This window comes from Brachyistius frenatus, unplaced genomic scaffold (genome assembly GCF_029030835.1).
Source record: "Brachyistius frenatus isolate BFR_SWC_R1_liver_20210118 unplaced genomic scaffold, ASM2903083v1 Contig_13, whole genome shotgun sequence".
Taxonomy (NCBI): domain Eukaryota; kingdom Metazoa; phylum Chordata; class Actinopteri; family Embiotocidae; genus Brachyistius; species Brachyistius frenatus.
The window spans coordinates 6104264-6131753 of record NW_027210612.1 but is presented as its reverse complement, the minus strand read 5'-3'; the positions used below and the strand labels follow the sequence as shown (position 1 = coordinate 6131753).

Here is a 27490-nt window from a genome sequence, read left to right as displayed (position 1 = left end):
TAAAGCGAGTCGTTGGCGCTGACTCGGGCAGGCCTTAGATAACACACACTGGTCGTTTCCCAAGAAGATTGTGGGCTCGTTGATGTCAGAGGGTCAGCGGCGCTCATTTGGGAAACAAATTAAGACACAGGAGAAATAACATCGGGAACTTCTGTTATGAATCACGTTTGGGTTTGGGTTTTTTTTTTAGGAACTTTTTAGCCTTAACATTGTGGTGTTATATGTACTTGACCTCCCCTTAATAAATTAACACAAAGAACCGTTTCTAAGAGATTTGTGTGTTGCACAAATAGCCACAATGTGAAGGATTATCTCCCGATTTTATCCACATTATCTCTAACATGCATTGTTATGCAACTGCACAGCTGCAAGCGAACCACACCATGTAACTGCATGACGAGGCCAAAGGATGAGAAGACGAAAATAAACACGCTCAAGTGAAGCAATTTGATTTAATACTTTACTAATTTGGACTCAAACCATGTTGGTAAAATATTTAACAGGCTTTTGCACCAGTGCAAAAACACCCAGCTTACATAATGTTCAATCTATGAGGACACAAGAACTACAAGGTCTTTTTTTTTTTTCTCAGTGTGACTTACTAAATCTCTACTCGGCTTTTTTTTTTACTTTCTTTTTCTCTGTGCTCCCCTATATTGGCACACACAGTTACAGTAAGCTTAATAACCTTAAATATACGGAAAAAAAAAAAAGATGAAGCTGTAGGAAAAAAAGAGGAGATTGAAAATGGAACAAGCAAAAGCTGCAGATGGATATCTGCAAAAGTAGCGCTCTAAACATTTGCCATGACAGAGAGGAGAAGGAGAAAATAAATTCCATCGTTTTAGTTTTGGACGTTGTGGCAGTGCTCTGCTGCCACCCAGCAGCAGACAGCGGTACTGCAACCAGTGTATTATCGCTCAACGCAAAGTGAGTACAACTTCTTTCTTACTCAAATTCGAATTATTCACACATTTAAAACTGGAAACGATGAGTGAATGTTGAGATTGTTTGGATACACTGTACTTCTATGGATTATTTTTACACCTTGGTGAGATGCCAGTTTTTATTTTCAATTATACAGTTTAAGAGTGCCAGAATTTCTGATGTTGAAATCATTATAAGAATGTAAATATATTAAAAAAAATAGTATACATATATTTTACTTCTAGCTCCTGAGTTAAGCACTTTTTTTTTCTTTTTTTTACTGCAAAACATCCAAATAAGTATTAAATACTAATGGGAGGCTCCTTGTCGAACTAGAACCCGAATGACTTCTTTTCACTTTTGCGAAAACGGATGACGTGTGTGATTTCAGACCGTGTTGGGTCTGATTGTTGAAGCTGGTCCAGTTTTGTTCACCAGTCTTGACTGGACTTCTGTTTGATGAATTTCAGGGACAGGAAGTAGAGGAGCATGAAGACCAAACAGACCGCCAGCAGGACCAGATAGCATGAGTACAGAGGGTACTGGTTCATGTTCATGGCCTCCACCACCTGCAAGACAAACAGAGAGGGCAAGAGGATGAGAAAGATGTTGATCCTGTTCATTTGTCTATTGCACTAATAGTTGGTTCCACTTGAAATACTGTCCTCTAAAGTCTCTGAATATCTGCCTTCAGATCTTACATTTTCTCTGTCGCATTTAATCTGCAGCTAAAGATTTGAAACTTGCAGGTACTCACAGTTCTCCAGTCTTTCTTAGAGACTTTCTGAAACCTGCTCATTTACATCAAAGCAACCAGTTTGTTGTGTCTTAAAACACGAATGAGGATAGTGTTAGAAGGTTACTTGCATTTTTAGTCGTGCTGAATCGGCGAAAACATGCAAATTTATGCCTTGAACTTAAAACAAAGATCTCCTCTGTTTTTATCAGTTTCTCTCGTCTTTTTTCTGGAGCAGTTCCGTTATTGAGAGGATTTGGTGTCTCCTCTGATCAGCAGAGAAAACAGTATCATGCCTTCCAGTCTAAAACTGCCCACTGGTGACATGCCACACTTGAGTCTTGCATGATGGTGACAGGCCTAATTAGCATTGTGTGAACTCATTAGTTCTGCACTATAGCTTTGAAACTGTAAATACATCATACATTATCACTTGCTGCCAAATCTACTACCGCATATTGTCCTTGTGTTGTACTCCTTCCAGCGTGGAGGAAAGCTTTCAAAAAAAAATCAGTAACGTACAGCTCTTTGATACTTGAGGATTCTGATATTTATTGACAGTTCAGTGGTTTAACTCACAAATATGCCGTTAATGTTGATGGTATGGTTTCCGATGGAGACTTGGTATTTGTTGTCTCTGAACTGCACCTGCAGCATGCCCTCAAAGCCCCAACGCATGAACGAGGCGTGAGAGAACCACGAGGCCACTGAGGAGACAAAAACATGAGCAGGCATCCCAAACGGAGCAGCATCTTCTTCCTCTGGAGCCGTTTTCCTATCATCACGCATATTCTTCTAAACACATCTCATAATATTCTGTCTCCTCACCGAGCCACATGTTCTCCAGGCTGATGACAAAACCTCCCGTCAAATAGAAGACGGTGAAGAAGGAGTTGCCCATGAAGGCGGAGGTCTGCAGGGTGGGCAGCGAAGCAGCCACAAACAGAGCCATGGCTCGGCTGCAGTAAACCATCAGCCACACCAGCAGGAAGTTGAGCAGGAAACGATCAGGCGCCTCGTTAAGCCCCGCCAGCCAATAGATGGGCAGACCATAGACCAAAGTGAACACACAGTGCTCTGGTAACTCGCCCAACACCTGAATGTGGAGAAAGCCATTTTTTCAAAGAAGGAGAACAGACAGAAACGCAGAAAAACACATGTTGTTGATCCCGGCTGCTGTATTTTCATGCAGTCCCATACACTCCCTCATATTTTACATTACAGTAATGTATAACACCGGGGGGAGGTGCGTTACACTGACATGTGACTCCAGCATGGAGCAAGACTGCCCCCTGCTGGACATGCAGTTCTATCACTGTGGTTTACCTTGGCGAAGAAGTAGGAGGTGACGGAGTACATGCCGTCCTCCAGCTCGTGGTAGAGCATTGCTCTCTCTGTGTGACCTGCACACAACATGAAGTCACTCTGATGACACCATTTCAAACTATATATACAACATTAAAACCTCCAGCATCCACCCAAAAAACTAAATATTCTTACTTCCACTTAGATGCGTCTTAAGTTTGTCATTAGCTTCCAGTACAAATCGATTGTACACAGTCTCTTTCAGAATAAAACACGGCTGTTTAAAAATGAAGATTTATTTGAAGTGAAGTTAGTTAGTCAACATTTATAATGTGAACACATATCACAACTTATGGATGCTCTCCCGCTACATATAAGTCATGATTGTATTGTGATACGGTGTGAAACAAAGTTCCAGAATTATTTTTTTATATCATGTCAGAGTATTTAATTCTTAGTCATATATTTACTTGCAATCAGTTTTATGACTTTTGATATCATCTGACCTTGACTCGAGTTGAACTTGACTTTTAATGGCTATTGGCGAGACTCCATCTTGTTATCTCTGCAGTTGTTGTGATTAAATATAAAATAACTGGGTGTGCACGAACTCTGTCTCCAGCTATCTCCAACAAATCTGTCTAATAACTTGATAACTCATAATGTCGCCGTACTGAGTGGGCTGGTTTGTCTCATTACCATTTTTCTTTACCAAGTGAAAGCTGCAAAACTGCAAAAGCAGTGATCCCAAGTTCAAATCAATTAACTTTTAACGATTTATAATTCATTAAATGTTACGTTATCATAGAGAAAATAGATATATTTAGTCTGGGTGTTGCTCCTTTTAGTGTATTTTTGCGTCGTTTCAGTTTGTCTGAGTAGAGTATGTTGTGAAGCTTTTTATAATACCTTGTATGAGTTAAATATCCCATATTTCTCACAGCTATAACAGTACAAATATTCATCTCAAATACTTTGAATCTTGTTGCTACTTAGGAAAAACTCCTTCAGCTCCTTCAATTGTGTTAGAATAGGCTATAATAAAAAGTTCAGACTGTTATTTTTATACGCTTCGATGCCGAGACTGAATATCTGCTTTAACTACAGTTGAAGTCGCTGAGGTCAGAATGCGAGATGCATTAACTACTTGACTCATTCGCAGAGCGACTTTCATTACTCACATTTAGCTATAACGTCCAGCACCACAGCGAACGGGGTGAGAGCTCCGATCATGTAGAGGAGGGCCACCGTGTCCTGGATGGACAGACGCTCCTCTCCTGCCCCGTAGTACAGACAGCCGACCAGCAGCGCCATGAGGAGGGCCTCGAAGCCGTGGACCAATAAGGTGACCAGGTCTCTGAAGTCATTGTACATGTGACGCCTGAGGGACGACAAAGGGGGGAGGTCGGTGTTCATATGCATCACCGCCGGGCGCTATAGTACATCCACATGTGTGTCCTTCTCACCTGATGAGGATGGTGAACTGGTGCAGTTTGCCTGGCAGTCTGTTTGTTCCCTTGGATATGGTGATTTTTTCCTCTCCTGCTCTGCTCGGCTGCTGAGGGCTGCAAGAGGATGATGGCAAGAACGTAGTAGATGATTTAGTCTGGGTTTCGTTCACAGCTGAAACTTGCAAAAAGCCTCAACAAAAAAAAAGTCTCTTAAAACTTTGCTTGTAAGAAAAAAAAAAAAAAAAAAAAAAGTCATCACCAAACTAATAGCTGATTAATTTTCTGCCATTTTTGTCCATTGATTAAAAACTAAAGTCTCGTTTAAAAGTGTAGGGAACAAAATAGGCCGAGCTTAAACATACACACGTGAACACGCGCGTTACCTGTCAGTTTGTGTCGGGTCTGCGTTGGTCCCAGCGGGTTTCCACATGTGGTCGTCAGTGTCTCGGACCTTCTCCTTGAACTGCTCGGCCAGAACCCTGGACCGCTCCAAACACTCAGCCTCTCGCTCGGGACTGCGCCGGTCTATACTGATCAGATCGACTGGACACGCACACAAACACGCGTAACAAAGCTTGAAAATGTCATCCGGTTTAGAAGAATGGGTAACTTTTGACACCCTGGATGTTTCGAGTGTTACGATGTTCATCATTTATAGTACGGACAGATAAATGTTGCGGATGAAGCTACTTTTAGAAACTTTTAGGAACATTGTTTGATGCTCGGAAAGAAGCACCACTGGATGCCGTTTGGAGACACATACTGACCATAGAAGTCAGAGGGGTTGCAGTATCGTGGGCAGGGGTGTCCCAGGGCGGTGAAGTAAGGCACCATGTCCCGAGCTGCGCCGCAGTAAACGGCCGAACCCGAAGACAGCAGGACGACGAGGTCAAAGAGCTGGAAGATGTCCGATCGAGGCTGGTGGACTGACAGCAGGACCAGACGGTTTCCCCGCGCGAGGCGGGACAGTGTGATGACCAGGTTGTGGGCCGTGAAGCTGTCCAAACCTGAAGTGGGCTCGTCCAGGATCAAAATACCTGAAAAGTGAAAAGAGAGAAATGTCTCTCTGCTGGCTTTCTGCTAAAAAAAAAAAAAATCGGACTACTGGAACAAACAAATGACACTTGCAGAACACTTGCTGGGAAAATGTAATTTCCCTTTAGTTTACAGAAGTTTACAAGGGGTAGAAACTGACAAGCCTTTTTGAAATACCCGATCCAAAGCTAACATTTGGTGTTTTAAAGTGACAAACTGTCAACATGTTCAACTGAAAACAAGTGCATGAAACAGCAGAGGGGAAAAAAAAACAAAAAAAACATGTATGAAACTAAGCTGGTAACAGAAGAGAAGCTTCCCCTCCAGAAAAAAATAATAATAAATCTGTCTGATAAGCATACATATAATGCTGAATTTCTGATTTTATGATGAAGTTACGAGCCAATTTACGAGAAGTTTTCGATCTAAAGTTTTCGAGAAAATCAAGGGTTTCAAAGGTTGTCTCTTTTTTTCCTCTCAGGCCTCTCTCACCAGGGTTCCAGAGGAGCTGGACGGCGATGCTGACTCTCCTCCTCTCTCCTCCAGAGACGCCCCTCACGTAGTCGTTTCCCACCCTGGTGTGTGCGCACTGTCGCAGCCGCAGCTCTGCAATGACATCATCCACCTGTGACGGACAACAGCAGAACAGGTGTGTCATAAATAATGTCATCTAAGCACACGCAACAGTAACTCATCATCATGTAGTTTTATTTATTTATTTATTTATTTATTTTTTTTTGCATATGCAGTGTGCACACTACTCCTGCTCATCGATTACCCTCTGGTCCCTCTGAGCCTGCGTGAAGTGAGTGGGCAGCCTCAGTTTGGCCACGAAGCTGAGAGTCTCGCGGACGGTGAGGTGAGGAAGGAGGCGGTCGTCTTGGCGGACGTGAGCGATGCTCTTCTTCACCAGCTGCGGCGTGTTGGGCTTCCCGTTAATCAGAATCTGACCGGAAGCCATCGTGCCACCTTCATCTCGACAAGTAATTATGTCCAGCAGAGACGTTTTACCACAACCTGGGAGAAGATGGTTTTATATTAAAGCTCATTTCAAGCATAGAGATGGAAAATAAATAAATAAATAAAAAATCATGATGTATTTTCTATATATACACATCTGTTTCTTGTCTACCAGTGAACATGATTTTTTTTTTTTTTTTCCGGGATGTCTTTTCTGTCTCAAAAAGAAGCAGATGGGACGAATGACATCATCTAAAGAGGCATTACATTCATTACGTTGTTTAGAAAACAGCAGGACTTTAAAAAAAAAAAAAAATCCCGGCGTGTCTGCGCGTCACCTGAGCTGCCAATGACGGCCAGCATCTGTCCGCTGCGGACTCGGAGGCTGAGCTTGTTGATGGCCGTCTGCTTGTTTCCTTTGATCTCCCACGGCAGTTTGAACTCCGACAGCCTCTCGTACCAGGGGATCTGAGCCGCCGTGTCCACCTGGGGACACGCACATTTACACGAGGAGCGCACACGTGACGAGGTTAGAACCAGGTGGAAGTTCAGGATAAGTGTGTATGAGGTCAGACTGGCTGCCTGACAGCTACCTCATAGTGCAGGTTGTTGACCTCCAGCCCGTTGCACCCTCCACTGTAGGTGAAGTAGAGGCTGCTGTCTTCTTCAGACGAGAACAACTCTTTGTCTTGATGCTGTTAAACACAAGTGGACATGTCCGTGAGTGTCATACAGGCGGGGACATCCACACCGGATTTTTGTTTAATGTAAAAAAAAAAAAAAAAAAATCATATCAGAATTCAAAGGACAAACTGCAATAAAAATGCTGAAAGTGGTCAGATTAAAAAGCTCTGTTTGGAATTACAGATTTAAAAGATGTTTGATGGAATCTGTGGAGGAAAGTGTGACCGGTCAAACGCCACGGAATTAACCTTTAGATAGGAATAAGCTGGTATTAACAACAGAAATGACAGAAGCTGGTGAAATTCTGGTGACGCTTGCATTAGATGAGTTTCGTAAAGTTTAAATAGAATATACTGAAGGTTTAAGCTTGTGTGCATTTGTTTGTGTGTGATTGTGTGTTGCATGTGCAAATAGTTTTGCCGGAGACCTTTCGTGGGTCCAAAGTGCATTTGAAAATATTACCATTACATAATCTTTATATCTCTCAAAGAAAACACATGTACAAATGTCCCAAGTGAAAATGAAGAACATGTTCAAACCAAATCTGTCCAGGCTGCACACTTTATGATAGTTAACGTTGTAGATGCGACCTATAATGGTTCTATAGACATAAACATCCAGCTGTCAGACTCTCCTCGTCACCTTTTCTCTAGAAAATCAGTCATTTATGTCGTTCAGATTTGTTGTTAGTGTTGATGCAGCTGTCGTACTTGCCAGATGCGGTAACTTAAATAGTGTAGAATTGAGCATGTGAAAACAATGCTATTAAACCAGACTTGAAATAATCACAGCGTTGAACTGTTTTATTTCACCTTCGTGGTCTAGTAGAGCAGACTTTTCTTAAACACCGTTTCAGAGGTTAACAGATAATAAAACTTTAAGTGATTGTATTCAGGAGAAAAACAGAAAAGAGAAATATATATATAAACTCAAACAAAGTGATACTAAGCCTGCACATTCAATCTGCAAAATAAATACAAATAAATATACATGTATATAAAAGTTGTTTTGTATATAGTTAGTGGTTGAACAGCAGTCAAAGAGAGCGGCTCAGTGGTCGGTGGGCATGTAAAGAATCAGCAGGACAGATTGGATTTAATTGAAATGTATCAATATATTATTAGAGGGATTTGCTAAAAATTGTCCTCACTGACCTGTGAGAAGCTGTTTGTATGATTGAGGCCGGTCTCTGTGTCCATGGTGATGCAAGTTGCTGGTTGATGTTTGTAGGGTCAAGAGGTCAACAGCCCCCTTTCTCCTCTTCTGTTAGGATCCTCTCGCTTTTTCTCTGTAACGAGTATTTGATGTTTCACCTCGTGCTGATCCTGTTTTTTCTCCCCATTATGTAATCAAACTCCAGTCCAGTTGAAGATCTCCCCTTGTTTAGCTCACAAAGCTTCTTTCTCAAAATATCCAAGTTCATGTCACGTCAGTTCTTCATCTGGTTTGTCCAGTCAGTCATAGCTTCTCTGGTTGCAGTGCACAATATGAGGACTGCAGAGAGACTGTCAGCCTGTGAATCTACTCAGCATCTGTGTTTTTTTTGTCTTCTATCCAGATCAAAGTTCTCTGCGATAACGCGACATTGGCTGTGTGTTTATGGGTTCTGAAAGACACCGTTGATCTCTCGCACTCAACTCTGTGTGGGGGGAAACAGGTGCAGAGAAACAAAGTCTGGGACTAAAGGAATATTAAAACATCGATGTGAAACGGACTTGCTTGTTGTTTTTTTTGGAGCAGAAGACTGGCCGAAGACATGGACAGATTTTACTCAATGCAGCCGGTGGAGCCAGAGAACGGGACGAAAGCGAAGGAGTCCTTCAAGTTTGTGTCGGAGGTGAAGAGGGATGTGCGGAGGGACGGCGGAGAGGAGCGACCAGAGCCCTCCTGTTGTCTGAGTGTCAGTAAGATCTCCTACACAGTCAGGTAAACTCACCTGGGTGATATTACACACCTTACGTCATATTGTTATGCACGCATACAGGCAGGTTTCAGTCAAATGAACTCAAGTTTTATTGGTCTGACTCTTACTGCTAATGAAACAGCAGAATAAATATGTACGTGTACTGGATAGACATCTACTGCATGTCGAGTAAAATACATATAGCCGACTGTTCAAATGAATATTTCAACAACAAAAAAAAGATCACTTTCACAGTTTATATAAATTCTATTTAGGGAATATTAGAAATGTTGATGTTATATTACTATATAATATTGCCCTGTGTGTGTTTGTGTGCCTCTCAGTGAGCGTGTCGGTCCATGGTGGGACTTACCCTCCTACAGGAAGCGATGGACTCGTCAGATCCTCAATGACGTCTCCTTCCACGTGGACAGCGGGCAGATCATGGGCATACTGGGCAACTCAGGTTCGTACTCAGCTCAGTTCAAAGAGCAAAGTGTTTATACTAAACAAAACAAAACCAAAAAAGAAATTTCAGAGGATGCATTGAAAAGCTGGTACACCGTACCAGATTTTATAATGGAAATATCTCCGAAATGGTTGTAGGTGATGTAGATATTAGAAACTATTAAATCTAGAATAAAGAATGGGGTCATGTGTTGTTCAGGATTCAAGTTCAAGGCCCAGATTGACCCTGGGAAAATATTTTTGTAAATGAAGCAACACTCTTTCTACAAAAATAAGACAAACAGAACCTTAAAATAAATAATATAAAGTCTGGCTGCAGAAAACAGGGAAGGTGGATAATATAAAATGTTCTTGAATGCTTGCTAAACTTATAATACATGTCAATTCGTCTCTATGTGTGTTCCAATGGTAAAGGCTCAGGCAAGACCACGTTGTTGGATGCCATCTCAGGGAGGATTGGAAATTGTGGCACTCTGTTGGGCGAGGTGTGCATTAATGGCAGGAAACTGAAGAGAGAAGAGTATCAGGACTGCTTCTCCTACGTACTGCAGGTAAAGCACAGAAACACACAAGCATCCAGTATAAAACAAAGACGACACCGTTATATGTGATCTAAATATTCACCTTTTTTTTTTTACATGGATTAAACTGGGCCTTCAGCAACAAACTTTGCCCTGCAGCTTCACATGTGACTGGCTGCATGCAAACAGTTTGTATGTAGTCAAGCTGCCTGTGGTTAAACTAACCACCACAAATACTAACTCACAAACTCCACCAACACACCATTTTGCAGAAACTCCAGAAAGGCCACCCTGGCCTCCATATGAAATTAACTTAAGACCCTTGATAGCCTCCTCATAGACTTAATCTCTCAATGAGAGGTGCTCAAGTGTATCCAAAGCCTGAATTAAAAACACAGGTTTATAACTGGCCTTGCTTCCTTTCAAATCTTCTCTCTCCTCTTGCTGATAGCAACCCCCCTCCTGCTCTCTAAGCCTCGTCATTAACTTCCCCTGCTAAGCTGTAGATGAGGAGGTGATATGAGCTCCTGATATTAAAGTCATTCAGATGAGAGAAGAAGGAGAAGAGGGATTGGGAGGCGCCACGTGTTAATTGAGGCAGGCAGCAGGTTGAGCTGGTTCAAGCTCTGTGTGTGTGTGTGTGTGTGTGTGTGTGTGTGTGTGTGTGTGTGTGTGTGTGTGTGTGTGTGTGTGTGTGTGTGTGTGTGTGTGTGTGTGTGTGTGCGTGTGTGTGTGTGTGTGTGTGTGTGTGAGAGAGAGAGAAAAGGGTATGTAGAGTGAAGAACATTATTTTATGCCAGCTGGACTCTAAATGATGCTCAAAGTGGGACTTCTCTCTCTCTCTTTCTCTCTCTGGCCCTCTCTGATTATCTGGCTCTCTTCATGTTGTCATTGTTCATTTGACCAATCACACTGTCCCTTTTTGAGGCAGGCAGCAGGTTGAGCTGGTTCAGGCTGTGTGTGTGTGTGTGTGCGCGTGCATGCGTACATGTCTGGGGCAAAGGTATTTTACAGATGGTTTGCACACCCATATGTGAACATACAATATGGAGTATGTATGTGTCCAGTATGGCTGTACACTCAGTGTGCAGGGATGTGCTGTAAAGATAGTGAAGACAGCCAACCTGAAATCTATAATTTTCTGTCATCTAGGAGTGTGACATCACACCTTCAGGTCTCAAGATATGCTGTAGTTTGACTACTGATGGACACAAGACAGAAAAACAGAGGTGATCACATGTGCTTCTCGGAGAGTATTGTTATTTCTCCGTATAAATCCATAGTCTGGCTACGTAAGCATTGTAAGCAAAAACGGAAAAAGATTCAACAATGAGGCATACGAAATAAATTCACAATATATCTTCAATAAGTAAATGTCTGCCTGCGTCCCTGCAGCTCTTCTCTCTTGTTGTTTCTTTTCTTTTTTTGACCTCTGTTTTCTCTTTCTCTTCCAGAGTGACAACCTGCTCAGTTATCTGACAGTGGAGGAGACTCTGACCTACACAGCCCAGCTGGCCCTGCGGAAACACTCGGCCAAAGACATCAAGAAAAAGGTGACTTTTTCAAGAGCCTCTTCTGGTCTTTTATCAAGTTTTTTTTTAATTTTTTTTTTTTTATCTTAAACTCGACATCTCTGCCAGCTGAAGAACATACAAAAAGGAGACACGTGTGGTTGTTATGATCTTTGGAAGTGTTTGTATCCAGAAGGACGTCAGCAACATTGAGATGTTCATTAGTTTTTAGTGCTTCTGGAGATCACCGGCCTAATTTTAGATGTTTTTTTTCTTCATTAAGACACTTTCTCAAGAGCATTATCATATTGTGAAGTATATTTGCTTATCTATGCCAAATATGGTTGAGTTACAGTTAATTAAAAGAGATTTAAACATTGATTCAAAGTATACGAGCAAGATATTCTCTCATAGTTCAACTGCCAAGGCAGCTTTCCAGAAAGTTGGTAGCCATTTTCTGCCTAAATTCAGAATTTCTAACTTAAAAATGTAAATTTATAATTAATCCTATTTCAGTATTTCCTTATTTTCATCATCTTAAGCAACAGTAAACCTCCTGGTATAGAAATATTTCAAGGAACCGTGATCAAGCGAAAAAATATTCCTTCAAGTAACTAGATCTACTGAAAACACAAGTATTAGTAGTAATTCTCTTGTCACCTGACCCTTGACCTCTGGCTCCTGTGTAGGTGTCGGCAGTGATGGCCGAGCTCAGTCTGAGTCATGTGGCCCACAGTGTTATCGGAGGCCGTGTTTTCCCAGGGATCTCCGGGGGTGAGAGGAGGAGGGTCTCCATCGCCAGCCAGCTACTTCAGGATCCACGTGAGTACCTCTGCAGCTGGGATACATGCCTGAGGAGAATTACACAAGTTTTACCTGTTTATCACCAACATCAGACTTTTAAAGTGGGCCACTGCTGCAGATTTAAGTCATTGTGATGAGGTGAATCGAGGTAAAAGCCATTATCCCTTCAAATCTTAAGTCTTTAAATGAACAGATAAATAAAAGAGGCATTAGAGATGATTATTTTAAAGCTAAGACACACATGGACCAAGGATTATACAACTTGACCCGTGACACAATGTCAGGAAGATGTCCTTAAAGGAGACGTTCACAGTTTTTCAAGTCTATCAGGTACCCACAGGAACACTGAACCAGTTTTTGATGGTAGTAATCAGTTTACATGGAATCTTAATGTGTTTCCAATTTATAGCCCCTTTTTTTTCTTTCTTTTTTTACTGCGGATATCGTCTTGGCTCAACTCGTGGATAGTAAGTTAATTTTTGGTATCACCTTCATCAAGGTAATGGGCTAGCTGAGCTGATACTAAAAAGTGATGTGGAAATACTGAAGGCCACTGATTGATCAGAGAGAATAATCACAATCACATCCTCAGTGCCTGCACAACATCAGACATCCTGCACAAACCCGCCTTTGTTAATTAGCCAAACTATTACAGCAGCTGCAGTTATTTTATGCACTGGACTATATTAATGGGAAGCAGAGGAAAAGGGGTTTAAATGATGGATATCAAAGTCGGCAGTCCTCGTTTTGTATAAAAATGTAATTTGAAAGTTTATCTGAAGCCAACAGAAAGTTACAGTAGTTGGAGTTAATCCAATATTATTGGCTGATATGAGCCACAGATGTGTGGTTCTGTATTGTATGCAAGTACATATAAAGACTATCGACCAATATATCTATATCACATTTTATTTTACTACCTAATATCGATATCGCCCCCAAAAATCCAATATCGGTCAGCCTCCAATAAACATGTATGAAGTGTTAGCTCACACTCCACGATCTAAGAACTATGGCCAATAGAATACGTTTTAGTGTTTTAACTTTTTGAAAGTAAATGACAGAAAAATTAAAAAAACAAAACATAGTAGACTGATTGCTTGATGAGTTGCAGCAGAGGAACATCGAAACAAATATGAAACAATCTTGAAATATATTTACATCCTTGACTTGTCAAACACAGACTGCTGAGGTCAGATCAATTTCAGAACGAGTACTGTGGATTTTGAACCCCATCCGTTACATTGGATGCACATTAGGTAGGAGATCTTATAATTGTCAATATAGACAGTGTAGAGAAAGTAGTGCAAGCAAAACTTGGTGAATCACTAATATATACACCTGAAAATTATCTTAAAACAGACCAATCCTTTAATGTTTTGTTCACTCAACTTAGTTATGGCACATCAACACGTGATATTTAATGTATATACTGTACGGAGCAACAGGACCAGAAGCGTGACTTTGCCATCCTGAGAACAGAAAAAAGTTCACCACTTGACCTCTCTCTCCCCTGAAGAGTTTTAAAGTCCACACTGTAAGAAAACAAAAGGATCTAACTAAGAGGGGAATAAGAGGACAGAGAAAGGGACGGAGGGAGAGATGGAGAGGAGTAATAAAAGACTGGGTTATCACACCTCGAAGGGAATGAGCAGAGACCCACCTCAGTGTGTGTGTGTGTGTGTGTGTGTGTGTGTGTGTGTGTGTGTGTGTGTGTGTGTGTGTGTGTGTGTGTGTGTGCGCGCGCGCGCGTGTGTGCGTAGGCGTGCTCATCCCAGGTGTAGTTTATCAGGTCTCCAGTCCTCCAGGGAGGACGAAGGGTCTCAGTCCTCATTCAGGATTAAAATGGCCATGAACACACACACGCAGTCACACACAGAGTAATGAGGAGTTCCCATTCGCTGCCTCTGCAATCAACCAGGAAATGAATTAATCTCACAATTAAAGCATCTGCTAATTCCACTCTGCTTTCATAATGCAAAGAGGCAATCTTTTAATTGTCCTAATTAGAGTAATTAACAAAAAAAAAGAGAACTCACTTATCTTCACAAGTGAAGTTGGCCCCGCAGAGAGTCCTGCACGTGCCACTTAATAAAAAGTACATTTAAAAGTTTCCAACTTAGAAGAATTTTTTTTTTCCTGTCCTGCCTTTTACTTGCTCTCAATGTCTCTGTGCGACAAACCTGCAATGACGATGTCACCGGGACGGTGTCGCTGCAGGGGTGATCCTATTGGACGAGCCGACCACTGGCCTGGACAGCATGACGGCCAATCAGATTGTGGTGCTGCTGGCGGAGCTGGCCAGAAGGAACCGTATCGTCATAGTAACCATCCACCAACCACGCTCCGAGCTTTTCAGGGTAAGTTTCGAGACGAACCGGAGAAAAGGAAAAGAGTAATATACTCTGAAACTTCCTTTAAAGGGACACATTAAAAAAAAAAAATAAAATAAAATGTCATAAATGCACTGAAACAGTTTTAGGTTGACTGCTATTTTTCAGCAACTTCATTTGTCTAACTCAGACTGCTGAAGCCTCATATTAACTTCAGCTGAACTTTAGAAGTCATTTTTACTCATAATAAGGGTAGTGGATCGTTCCGTCATCTCTTTCATTGGCTTGACATTAGGAAGACATGCAGTATTTTCTTGGTTATGAAGGACAGGAGATGTGTGTGCAGTTGATCCATGTGTGTGTGTGTGTGTGTGTGTGTGTGTGTGTGTGTGTGTGTGTGTGTGTGTGTGTGTGTGTGTGTGTGTGTGTGTGTGTGTGTGTGTGTGTGTGTGTGTGTGTGTGTTCGCGTTCGCGTTCGCACGCGCGCCGCCTCCAAGGTGTTCAGCAGGATAGCTATAATGAGTCGAGGTGAGCTCGTGTTCTGCGGGCAGCCAGAGGAGATGGTGGACTTCTTCAGCCAGTGTGGATACGAGTGTCCAGAGTACTGCAACCCCTTTGACATCTATGGTAATGTGTGCTCTGACCCAGGAATATTCATGCATTCAGGCAGATGGGAACGGGGACACTTTCCATTTGGGAGCGTTCACAAACAAGCAACACGGCAGTCCCCAGAAAATGTGCTTAATTGTGCTCTAAGAATACAGAAAAGTAACAAACGTCATCATCCCTATAAACAAAAACAGCACTCAGGAGGTCAATATTGTTTGCATACAAAATTTCACCAAGTCTGCCTGTTTCACCTTCAGAGCGAAAACATTTCTTCCTTGTCAAGTGATGTTTAATCCGACTACTCAAGAACTCTCAAAAACCTCAAGTTGCTCATGCACGCACCACAAGCACTGTGTGTTTCCATTATAGCCGCAAAGCTATGTTGAAAAAGACCAATAAAGAATATGTATATTGTGAGCATATCTAAAAGCATGTCTGCGTGACATAAACATTCAAACATTAAAATTGCTGTGATGTCAAACAGTTGACTTCACCTCGGTGGACACGCGCAGCAGCGAGAGGGAAGCAGCCACGTTCAATCGCATGCATGAGATTACTTCATCCTATCAGAGGTCTGCCATCTACCAGAGCATGCTGGCAAAAATGGAGCAGAGCCTGCAGCAATCGGACAAGCCAGCCATCCCCTTTAAGAGCAAAGAGTCACCCAGCAGTGCTGCCAAACTTGAAGTTCTGCTCAGGTCAGTGTCGAGCAAGTCTTTAGTCTCCAACATCATTAAATTACTGACAGAGAACTTTGACCTAAAATACATAAAAGATTAGATTCAGATTTTGGAGAACGTGTTTGTGTATCTATTCCCATACTGAGGGAGGAAAACAGTTTCTTTAAAGTGTTGTAAAATGTATACCATCCATGTGTTTTGGTGAAAACACGAGCATAAATACTTAAAGAACTCAATGCATCAGACCAGGCAACGTTTTTACAATCTTAATGATTAATGATGTCGATCATGTGCAATGTTACTTTTCAAAATCATGCGCAAGACTACCTTCTTATTTTAGTTTACTTATTTTACTAAATTTTTAATATTGTTATTTTATTCTACACTCTTTATATTTATTACTCGGTTGTTTTATATCCATGTTGTTGTAACTTCAAAGAAATGTCTTCCCGGATAAGTGAAGCTCTATCTTATTTCGCTTTATTAATCACTTATAGATCATGGTGATTATTTGCAGGGCATTCGGCAGCTACTATAGGTTTGAAAATAAGAATATTCAATCACTGCTCATCCATTGTGCCTCTCCGTGTATTTCCACGTGTGTTTTGTGTGCAGGCGCACAGCAAGAAACCTGTCCAGAGACAGGATGGGTGTTCTGATGCGTCTGTCCCAGAATCTGATCTACGGTCTGTTCGTGGCCTTCTTCGTCATGCACCTGGACATGGACGTCACCAAGGGTGCTGTGCAGGACCGCATAGGCATCATCTATCAGAGCGTTGGTGCTTCGCCCTACACCGGCATGCTGAACGCTGTCGCCCTCTGTGAGTTCCACCAGCACAAAACGTCTTTCCACATGGGGGGACACTACGGGACAACACTCGTTGGCAACTACTACTGTTGCCTCCATATATTGTAACGCGATTCTACATTTCAGGCAACACTTATACAATACTACAATAAAACATGACTAAGAAGCAACTCGACAACACTGAGTGCTGGAACTGAATAGCTTGCACGGTGGGAAATAATAACGGCAATATTTGAGACGAGAGAAAAAAAACACAATTGGAGTTGAACGTAGCAGGTTACCATATTTCAGTAGTTACATAATGTCTGTGTGACTTTACAGAACATCTGCACTGCATGTGTCCGATAACATCACCCAATAAACATCTACATGAGGTGGATACGATGACTTCAGGGAAATTCTGCAGTCCGTGAAGTGTCGGCTATCACCTGAATAAAAGCAATGTATTATCTTTGTTAAACAGCGTGCTTGAAACATCTTATCTCGGCTCTGTAAGCTTGCTTATCTCTTGTTCAGTGGATGAAAGGGGGAGCACTGTGCTGTGTGCAGAATTTTTGTTAACTTCAGCAAAAATAAGGAAGATGGTAAAAGTGCTTAAAGAGACTTATTGTACTTTCGGGGTCTCTCTTAGGTCAGAGTAAAAGATTAAGTAATTACTTGTAAGTTAAACTGATGTATCATAGAAATAAATGTCACTATAAAGCAAAACATTTGATCATTGGCTTAACGACTACATGTGTAATCTTCAGTTATTTGGCTTTGCGCCATCATTACAGAGGTCCTGCAGTTAGTCTGGCTCTGAGGGAAAATGACCTTTACGCCATGTAAGAGCTCAATGAACCTGAGTGCCATTTTTACCTACATACCTACACTGACTATGCTATCTACTGTATATTTCCTGTGTGCCCAGAAATATGAGCCTTTATGAGTTTTAACAAGTTCATGTCTGTTTTTTTTTTATAGCAGCTGTGACTTAAAGTAACCTCAAATACAAACACACTTTCACACATACTGTAGACGCACGAAGCCAGAGAGAGAGAAACAGCTAAACAAAACTGTATCTCAGGGTTTCATCTTCTTTATGTGATTCTTACTTGTGGTTTTATTCCGTGTTTGTATTAAGTGTTATTAAGCGTTCTTGTTGACTATCTTGGCCGAAACACTCTGAAAAAGGTTTAAACTGAGGTTTAAAAGGTTTAAAAAAAATAAATAAAAGGTAATAAGGATTTAATAGAATGTATCAACATTAATTTCATACACAAGCCATGTGTTAAAGGTTTATATGGACAGTAATAAATGAAGGATATTGGCATGCATCAGGTGATTAACGACTTACAGTCTTCTTCAGTTATCAGCTGAGTCTACAACCTCAGCTTTAGGGCTCTGGCTGTCACAGATACTGAGGATAAGAGATGTGATAGAACACTGGACTGAGCAGAAATCACACTCGTTAAGGACCCAAACAGCCTGAGGTGGTGATCGGAGATTTCATTCTGACCATGACTCTGGTAGATAACAACTCTACGATACCAAAATGCATTGTATAAAAAAAAAAAAAAAAAAGGATTTACTGTGTTGTCGAGATAACTTTTATGAATATAACCAAGAACACTTACAAATTTGAAAAATGCATGAGCGACTCTCAGACTGAGCTGAAATGAAACAGGTGCACAGGAACTAAATAAAGAAATAGTAGTTACTGGATGTAACTGCAGTTCTATGAGTACGATGAGTTTAAAAAGCATGTATTTTTACAGAGGATGTGTCCTACAGTACGTATTCTATATGGCTGTCATAGAGAATCCATTTTGTAAACCTACGTTAATTTTATGACTTAAGATTTTATTTGTAGCTTTGAGCCCATGACTCTTTAAGCTCAGAAAATATAAAATGGTGAGAATCAAAATATTGCCAGCGCTTTCTGTGTTCTGGTACATTCAGTTTTCCCCTCTTTCCCACTCATCAAATGTTATGTTCTACCTCTCAGCCTCATTCTTTGTCTTCATATCAACAGTCCCAGCATTGCGAGCCATCTGTGATCAGGAGAGTCAGGATGGTCTGTACAGTAAATGGCAAATGTTCTTGGCCTACATCTTCCACATCCTGCCCTTCAGCATCCTGAGTGTCTTCATCTTCTCCTCCTTCCTTTACTGGTTAGTAGTAAGTGTTTTTGTTGAGGGGGGGGGTGGAATTTGCATATTCAGCCCCCCACAATGATGTAATGGTTCTTACATTCAACACGAACTCATCTATTTTCTTTTTTTTTTGGTCCCGGCCGGTTTTGCTCTCAGGACTGTGGGGATGCACCCGGAAAGTTTACGCTTCCTGTGTTTCACTGCTGTTGTTCTGGTGCCACATATTATAGGTGAGCTGATAAAATCAGGGGTAAAATTTTTTTTTAACCACACACCCACTTGTCCATGTAATGTTTTTTCGTGTGCGAGCTCCCAATCCTCTTTTTCTCCAAAGATGGGATTTTTCAGATCCACTCATTAAATGTAACTTTTAAAACATTCCCAAGCAAACGTTACCACATTGCTGACACAGGGATACACTCTAAATCTCATTGTTTCAGAAACATCACAAATGTGTTTGGCTTGAGTGGAGAGTCCTTTAAAGTCATGTTTCCACTGTTTTTAGCATTTCATTTGAAATTTTCATGTCATTTCTTTGTCTGCACAGGTGAGTTGCTGACTGTGGTGCTACTAGGAGTGGTACAAGACCCTAACATGGTCAACACGGGAGTGGCTTTACTCAATATTGCAGGTATTTTAGTGGGATCTGGCTTTCTAAGGTGAGACACCAAAAAGGTTTTTTTAATGTGTTTAGTATGTTAAAGTAGCTTTTTTGTGATTTTGACTTTCAATTCATGACTTTTTTTCAGGTGGAGTTTAAAAATGAAGGTGTTTTTGTAGCCGCTGATAACCTTCCTCTCCTCTTCCTCTAAACAGAAGCACCCAGAAGATGCCAGTGGTCTTCCAGTGGCTCAGTTACTTGACCTTCCAGAAGTATAGCTGTGAGCTGCTCATCGTCACCGAGTTCCAAGGTCTCAACTTCACATGCAGTAAGTTGTTTTTATCATCCTCTGTGTCCACCTGCCCTGAGAATGAAAAGAAACCTGTAATCATAATGATTTAACTCTTTGTAAGTTATACACCTCACAGACTAAATACATGTTCCAACATTTGGATGGAATGGGGTGGCTATTTGTAGTAACTTCAAAGTGTCTGATATTGTAAAAGTACTTGGGCTTAACATCGGGTGGTAGGAGAAGTCTTGGATCTCATTTGAAATTCAGGAAATGTAAATCTTTAATCTTTTTCTTCTACCAATACTTCCACAAGTACTGCATGTAATAAAAGATCAATTTCACCTTTTATTACTGTGCTGATGCTTTTATTCAGACTGGTTTATAAAGTATGGTTTCAGTGTTCAAGGACACTTGGCAGGACAGGTGGTTATTCTGATTGAAAGGCACCCAAAACCAGATATTTTCTTATTTTCTCTCTTTGTTTTTGTGTTGTTGCAGATAATTCCAGATCCTTACCAGGAGCCTGCCTGGTCACTCAAGGCAATCAGATCATTGACGAGGGCTATCCTGGCGCCCTGTCCCGATACACCCTAGACTTTGTTCTGCTCTACTCCTTCCTCCCTGCACTACTGCTGCTGGGCATCATCGGCTTCAAGATCAGGGACAGAATTGTGCGTCACTAAAACCACAGATGAGAATTTGAGGAAGAATCTTCTGTGTAAACAGAAAGATTAACTTTGGTTCAATACGGATTCACAGTACGATGGTTACTACTCAGTAACTGAACTGTGGCTCCTGCTAACACGGCTCAACACATTTCTTCTACATTCAAGGAATTATTTTTTTTTGCGTGAGCACTTAACCCTAAAGTTGAAAGTATGAAGTTTTACATGGATACAGGGTATACAGTAAAGCAGGATACATTGGTGGTAACTGGGATGCCGCAGTGGAAATTGAACCACCTAACATGATTTTAAGAGCAAACCAATCTGCTTTAAAATGGATTAATATATTCTTTTATATAAAAACATATATGAAATGGTACATGTTATCTCAGGGTTTTTCCAGGGTTCATTAAGCGAAATTTAAGACTCTTTAGGACATTTTTAATACCACATGTAATTAAATTTAATATTTCGTTTACAGCCTTTCCGGCATCAAAGATATCCCCACAGGTTTTTTTGATATTTCAATAAATCAGCAGTTTAATTGTAATTATGAGAAAAGGTTAAGGTGGTACTTAATCATTTCTATACACGAGGACAGGGGTGATGGCGCCACCCGATTTAATGTGATCAATTTCAGATTTAATATGAATATATGTGGAAGTTGTTTTTTTTGTATTAAGTATTTAGGAAAATACTTCACCTTCAACTTACGTCTTCACGTGTGAATATATATGAACAAGAAACAGAAAGCATAATGTTTTCAGGGATACAATTTTAGTATAGGACAGTAATCCAGTACTGACACCATCATTATAAACTCTTCGTGGTCTAATATACTCCCTCTCTGATCTTTTCTCCGAGAGGTTAAAGATTATCAAAGGTGGCGCCGGATGTCTTCACTTCCCGTTTTGAGTGCTGCTCATTATGGAGCTATATTTAATAAAAACAATAGATTAACTATAAAGCTTTTACTTTAATTATGCTTTTTTTTTTTTTAGAGTCAGAGGCTCCAGCTTCTATTTTATTTTTTTAAGCAATTTGTTTTACTGACGTGTATTTGATTTCTTTTGAACCTTTTATGTAGCTCCCTGTGAAAACCCTTCGCACATTCATTCAATATTTAGCCTACAGCAGCTTTGACTCTTTCAAAGTTGCAGAAACTCTGTAAACTACATGTAAAATGAAGCTTAAATTATATGCCGCCTGTGCATTGTTTCATATTTTTGGTTGCAATATTTTGACTGTAAAGTGTCGCTAATAGGACGTGATGTCTGTTGTAATAATGTAAAACTTGTTTATTTTTGTAGAACATATTCCAGGAATTACAAAGTAGTACAAGAAAAAACACAAAAGTAAATAAATAATGCAAAATGCATACTGTTTGTACATTGTTATGAGAATTGTGTGTGATAAAGCTGATTCATGTCTCCAGCTCCAGTCCCTTCCATGACTTGGCTGCATCCCTCTTGTACTGCTCCAACTCCTGAAAAAAGATGCAGGCAGAAAAAAAGCATAACGCTTTCCATAGTAATGAAGTAATAAAAGTGCAAAAAACACACCCTATAGTGCTACTGGTACACCAGGCTTTGTTTGCCTCCACAGATACAGACACAAATAACATTATGTTTATACCACCAGTAACGTGTCACACTTTGGTAAATACTGCAGTACATCCAAACAGTTCAGGCACTCCAAGCATCAAACAGTAATTTGGGCTTCATCATTTGGAAAAGCACGTTTTCAGATCAGCATCATGAACTGGTGAATTCTGATTCTGCAAAGATGTTGATTTTGTCATGTATTTTTATACTTACAATATGATAAACTCTTGTAAGGATGTACAGCATAATAATATACATTTGTACATTTTCCCTTAAGCTGCAGGCCTCCTGTGTAAAACCTCACTGTAAAAAAATAAGCTTCAGCCATAAACATAAATTAGAAAGTTTCACATAAATGAATGAATTATAATTTTCAGCAATTGGAGTGAGAAAAAAACAAAAAAAAAAAAAACATTGCTCAGACAACAGAGCTGTTTTACTTTTTTCACTGCAGGTGCAGGATTAAAACAATATTATCTCTCAGCATTATTTAGCGGACATCAGTTTACAGTCTACCCTGACATGCATCCTTATGCCTTCGTAAACTTTATTCTTTAGACTCAGTCGGAATAATCCTTCAGCCTGCTTTTCTTATTGGCTGTTCAGACCAATTACATTATCTACTGTCCAATGGCAGAGAAAGACGACTGGCATCAGTCCAAAGATAACAGCATGTGATTTGTTTGAGACTCCGACAGTTTACTAAAGTTTAAGTGCCAGAGTTGCGCCGTGGCAGGCGGGCACGAAGAACACTCATCGCTGAGTTTATGACCACAGGATATATTACAGCCTGTTAATGAGACCGTGACAGAAACACCTTTACATACAGGCTACATGGAATAGTCTCCTTCTTTTAGAGAGGTGTGAGTGGAGTGGCAACCGTTTATGTCTTGTTTGTAGGAAATGGACGACGTCAGCCCGCTGACTTTTGTAAACTCATTTGTAAGTTTCCAAACGTTTATGAAACGTTTTGACCGGTGATATCTCTTTGTCAGGCAAACGTATATGAACATACTGTATACAGGAGGCAGTACGGAACTTCTCTACTCCCTCTTTTACAGTATCTGTCTCCCCCTGCTGCCAACATCTAGAACTAATATAGAGGAGTTTCTCTAAATGCATATATGGTGTCATGCGGGGGATGATGCGCTTTGATGCAGTGTTCACAGCTGTGCAGCTGTAAAGTAATACAACGCAAGCATGACACTGGTCAACATGTGTTACCTGGTCTTTCTGAGCTCTCATGGCATCAATCTGAGGCTCGCTGTACTGTGGGTCTTTGGCTGGATCCTTTAGCTCCATCTGCTCACTGGTACTCTGCAACAACAAGGACAGTTGGACGGGCAGAAATACATTACAAATTGATTGTTCATGGAGGTCCTTGTTCATGTGAAAATGCATAAATATAACAAAGAACACTGCATTTCATCTTAAACTAAATCCCCTACATTTCAAATACTGATGAAGACAAAGGTGCCGGCAGAGACTGGACTACCTCACCTCCTGGGGGAAGACGCGCTCGTAGACTTTCTTCCAGAGGTCTTTTGGGTTTTTAGCATGCAGAGAAGTTATGTCCACATCAGTAGCAGGAGGGGAGCCTAAATCGACAGGAACGTTATTTCAAACACGTCACAGAGTCTTGCTCGTGTCTTGGTGTATTGTAACCCAGTATTAATATTTTTATTCATTACTGCTTTTGGCCACTAAGAGGTGCTGCGCTCACCTATTTGGCTGAAGGAGTCAGCGCCTGCTGGGACGATGAGCGGCTTGTTGGAGTCACAGGAAAAGGTTTTTCTGATTTAAAAAAAAAGTTCAAACAAGAAGAAAAACACAACTGAAACCAAATCATTAAACAAAAAGTACAGTAACATAATACACAGCAATTATTTTTTTTGTTTAAAATACTTCTTGAGATGTGAAATACATTTTCTCTACAATACACACTGACAAATGTTCCTATTATTTTTGGCCTTCCCATCCACCGATATTGATGTGAGAAGGCGAAATAACAGCAACACGTCTCTGTTGAATGAAATACCACTTAACAGCTCCACATACTGCATTTAAATCGATCATACAGTTGAATGGGAGTTTTTCCTACCAGCTGTCGCTCATAAGGGAGTTGCTAAATTGTTGGTTTCCTCTCTATAATGTTGTTAAGGTTCTGCTGTAAGTACTCTGTTATGTTAAGTGTCCTGAGATTACTTATGTTGTGATTTGGTGCTATAAAAATAAAATTGAATTGAACTGACTTGAATTAATTCAACAGCCTGGTTAGTGTAGATAATCTATTTGGAGCTGTATTTTGAAAAGATCTAATAAAGCATTAGCAATACCAATTAAGTAAGTGTGCTTTAAAAAAAAAAAATAATAATAGCAGTCCTAATGTTTGTCCACTACTACAAGGTGTACAGTGTTGTGTTTTGCTCCTCACCCTCGGTCCAGACCAAAAGCCAGGTGCGAGAAGTAGCTCTTGGTTTTTGACATCAGGTTTTCTGATTTAATGCTCGTGAACTAAGGAAAAGATTAGACACAGAAACACAATTAAAAATCGAATACATAGTAAATATGTATTGATCAAAAGTGACTGTGAATGTAAATACGCTGCATGTGTAGGAGAAGCACACTTACAATTAGAGAGGCTGCGTAGTAGTGGGCAATAAAACGCAACGTGTTACTGACCACTTTCCTCTTGTCCGAGTCAAATTCCTGCAACACGGATGGAAAAACTGTCGCTCTGAATGTGTTACACAGAATATACCGTAATTCAACGCAAATGACTCTAATGTAACCGCGACTTTATCCGTGCACGTCTTTGAACAACTTCCGAGTCTAAACAGGTAACATTAAAGCAGCTGTTTTACCTGAAAGATGTCATACTTGCTGCCAACGATGAGCAGAGGAACAGGAAAGGGGCTGATCAGCTCTCTGTCCTGTAGACAGACTCACAGTTCATTTAAGAAATACGTACCAACGTACAACTGCAGTGGACAAAAAAAAAAAAAATCTATCTTTAACCTGCAAAAAAAAAAAAAAAAAAAAAAAACCCCCCGAGACATCTCTTGTTTTGACTTTTCTCATGCTGTGAGGTGAGAGCTTGAGGCATGAGAAGTTAATGTACTTGTAAACCACTTCAAATATGCTACTACATAAGTAAAAAAAAATCATGCTGATAAGTTTAACGGTGATTATAATGAGCTGAGGTCTTACAGGATAGTCTTTAGGTAAGACACGTGCCGCTGAGTGGACGGCCGTCTGGTGTTTGGCTTTGGCCTTCTCGGCTTTCTGTGCCTGCGTAGAGACTTTCTCCAACTGAGCTTGTGCGGCCTGCAGCAGCTTTTCCATGGTGGCCCACAGAGCGTTGGGTTTAGACAGGTCCAAGATGAGGATGACAGAGAGAGACCTGGGAAAAGACGGGAAGGACTTGTGAAGTGGCGGGATACAGAAAAGGTGCAGCTACGGCTCTGAAGCTCGGACCAAGAAAACACCCTCCATTCACTGCTGTTCAAAACCAGACTGATTTTCAAGATACATGTTGGGAGTCTGAACGGAAAAGATAAATAATATTCACACCGTGAAGACTTCAAACACAAACACAGCTATGAAAAAGACTATTAAGTCCTCGGAAATGTGTGTAAATGACTCACCTGATGCCGACAGGACTGATGGGGATCTGGACCAGGTCTGATAAAGAGGTTCCTCCTCCCAGCTCCCATAGGTGGGCTATGTCTTTGGGCTGAAAGGGGACACCAGCAGGACATCAGCTTCGTCATGGGAGCTACAGATGATCAAAAACTGTACCGCACCTCTTCCGCAGGGTTTACTATAAAGAACCGGGATCTTTAAATTTAGTGTAGCTCCTTCTTTTTTTTTCAATTTAGATTCAAGAAAAATACACAAGTTTCAGGCTGAAACAACATTGTTATTAGTTGTTTGTATTTATCTGACTTTTAATGCCCAAGTGTCCAAAACTAAAAAGAACTTCCTTACTGTGTTGTGTCCTCTGGCCCGTCTGCCGAAAGTGTACTCCAGCGCCAGAGTTGGTTTGGATGTTTCATCCCTGGTGGATTAAAAACAACAACAACAACAACAACAACCCAGTATGATTGTCTTACTAGCTTTAAGGGATTTCAGTCTAATCTTTTTTGTTTTTAGCAAACTGAGTCAGAAAAGGTGTCATTTTGAGTCCTGTAATCATCCCAGCTCTCTCGGGAAGTCTGTACACAGAGTCTGAAGGGAGTTAAAAGCAGGTTTGGTTTAAAGAGTTGATTCCCAAACGCACCTGTCGAGGCATCTGAGGAGGATGGACGTTTTACCCTGAAAACAAGCAGACGTGAGTTTACCGGCAACGACTTGTGTCGTCAATTACTTAAGTTAGAAAGCGATGGCTGAACCCGCCCTCGTGCTCAATCGGCACCGTAAACACACCCCAGACTTGCTCCCCATCAGAACCACGCTCCTCTCGCTGACCGTCTCTCCGCCGTCCTCCTCCCCGGCTCCGCTCTCCTCCTCCCCGGCTCCGCTCTCCCCGCTGCGGACCTCCGCCGCGGCCAGCTCCCACAGCGAGTCCGAGCTGACAAACGCGACGCATCGGTCGACGGAAACATGTTGTTATGTCTGTGACGACGTTGAATAGTTGTGAAAATAAGTTATTCACGATGATTCTTACCTTATTTTGGGCATCAAAATGTATAATTTTTTCCTCTTTTTTTTTTTGTTGTTGCAGGAAGGGAAGGAAATCGTGACCAAACGTTGCCGGAGTAACGGCGCCTTATGATGATGTCATTTTACGCCTTCATGTGCATTGTGGGAAATGCAGTTCATTCTTTGAGTCGCTTGTACTTGTGACACTAAAACAAAGTAGGAGAAGTTTTGTCCGACTTTAGCCGGCGCTGAAAAACGTCATGATATTAAAACCTCGAGGCGGTTGTAAGCACCATCAACTCAACAGGAAGTGCGCCATTTTGAATTTATTCACCATTTTTGGCGATTCACACATGTTGTACTTTAACAAACTCCTCCTACAGATTTTGTCGGACCCACTTGAAATTTAGTCTGTGCACTCTGAACATGTTTGGAATTAAAAGTTATCAAAAGAATTTGTTTTCGTCGATCGGCGTGCCCGTGGCATGGCGGCTAAAAAGTGACCCAAAAGTCATGCTATGGCATGTTGCCGACCCTCCCGTGCTGCACGTCGAATATCACCGCTTGCAGTTTTAATTATCTTTCCTAATTTATTGATCTGCTCCTTTTGTCGCTCAGGTTTTACATCTGGACAATAAAATATCACCCTTTTAGAGTTGCAGCTTTATTACTGGTAAATTCCACACACCGAGGCAAATACAAACAATCAATCCAATAAAATGGGATCCTTTTAACAGCAGACAGTCGTGACATCGGTAAAGAGGATACACAGTCCAAGCATTGACTGACATTATGTTAGATTCAGCCATCA

General features: G+C 41.0%; 3 protein-coding genes across 3 annotated transcripts; 1 reads left to right on the top strand and 2 right to left on the bottom strand.

Annotated features, from left to right (window-relative positions):
* Positions 1 to 443: 443 nt before the first annotated feature.
* Positions 444 to 8700, bottom strand: abcg8 (ATP-binding cassette, sub-family G (WHITE), member 8). Its single transcript, XM_069692982.1, has 13 exons — positions 8253 to 8700; positions 7008 to 7109; positions 6753 to 6900; positions 6233 to 6471; positions 5947 to 6079; positions 5187 to 5456; positions 4803 to 4962; positions 4435 to 4533; positions 4150 to 4349; positions 2990 to 3066; positions 2492 to 2759; positions 2243 to 2370; positions 444 to 1496 (listed from the first exon to the last, which is right to left on the bottom strand). The coding sequence occupies exons 1-13, from the start codon at positions 8295 to 8297 to the stop codon at positions 1359 to 1361; spliced, it is 2007 nt and encodes a 668-aa protein (XP_069549083.1). The 5' UTR covers positions 8298 to 8700; the 3' UTR covers positions 444 to 1358.
* On the top strand, positions 6240 to 21809 carry abcg5 (ATP-binding cassette, sub-family G (WHITE), member 5). Its single transcript, XM_069692983.1, has 15 exons — positions 6240 to 6437; positions 8657 to 9024; positions 9346 to 9467; positions 9884 to 10020; positions 11445 to 11543; positions 12191 to 12323; positions 14526 to 14665; positions 15136 to 15265; positions 15732 to 15945; positions 16543 to 16748; positions 18750 to 18888; positions 19027 to 19100; positions 19418 to 19529; positions 19687 to 19799; positions 20265 to 21809. Exons 2-15 carry the CDS (start codon positions 8855 to 8857, stop codon positions 20447 to 20449), a joined length of 1974 nt encoding a protein of 657 aa, XP_069549084.1. The 5' UTR covers positions 6240 to 6437; positions 8657 to 8854; the 3' UTR covers positions 20450 to 21809.
* On the bottom strand, positions 21715 to 26813 carry dync2li1 (dynein, cytoplasmic 2, light intermediate chain 1). The gene is made up of 13 exons (XM_069692984.1): positions 26705 to 26813; positions 26464 to 26608; positions 26318 to 26352; positions 26026 to 26095; positions 25683 to 25771; positions 25246 to 25438; positions 24900 to 24968; positions 24667 to 24744; positions 24470 to 24549; positions 23759 to 23829; positions 23536 to 23633; positions 23260 to 23352; positions 21715 to 21917 (listed from the first exon to the last, which is right to left on the bottom strand). Exons 1-13 carry the CDS (start codon positions 26716 to 26718, stop codon positions 21855 to 21857), a joined length of 1098 nt encoding a protein of 365 aa, XP_069549085.1. The 5' UTR covers positions 26719 to 26813; the 3' UTR covers positions 21715 to 21854.
* Positions 26814 to 27490: the final 677 nt, after the last annotated feature.

Bases quoted from the DNA above. Each gene is read 5' to 3' on its own strand.
- abcg8 (XM_069692982.1), bottom strand. From the start codon at position 8,297: ATGGACACAGAGACCGGCCTCAATCATACAAACAGCTTCTCACAG. The intron at 4,963-5,186 runs GTCAGTATGTGT...GTGCGTGTCCAG, and splicing joins CAACCCCTCTGACTTCTATG to TCGATCTGATCAGTATAGAC. The intron at 4,350-4,434 runs GTGAGAAGGACA...GTCGTCCCTCAG, and splicing joins CAGTTCACCATCCTCATCAG to GCGTCACATGTACAATGACT.
- abcg5 (XM_069692983.1), top strand. From the start codon at position 8,855: ATGGACAGATTTTACTCAATGCAGCCGGTGGAGCCAGAGAACGGGACG. The intron at 9,025-9,345 runs GTAAACTCACCT...TGTGCCTCTCAG, and splicing joins AAGATCTCCTACACAGTCAG to TGAGCGTGTCGGTCCATGGT. The intron at 15,266-15,731 runs GTAATGTGTGCT...GATGTCAAACAG, and splicing joins CAACCCCTTTGACATCTATG to TTGACTTCACCTCGGTGGAC.
- dync2li1 (XM_069692984.1), bottom strand. The intron at 26,096-26,317 runs GTGCGTTTGGGA...TTAATCCACCAG, and splicing joins CTCCTCAGATGCCTCGACAG to GGATGAAACATCCAAACCAA. The intron at 23,830-24,469 runs GTGAGGAGCAAA...TTTTTAAATCAG, and splicing joins GCTTTTGGTCTGGACCGAGG to AAAAACCTTTTCCTGTGACT.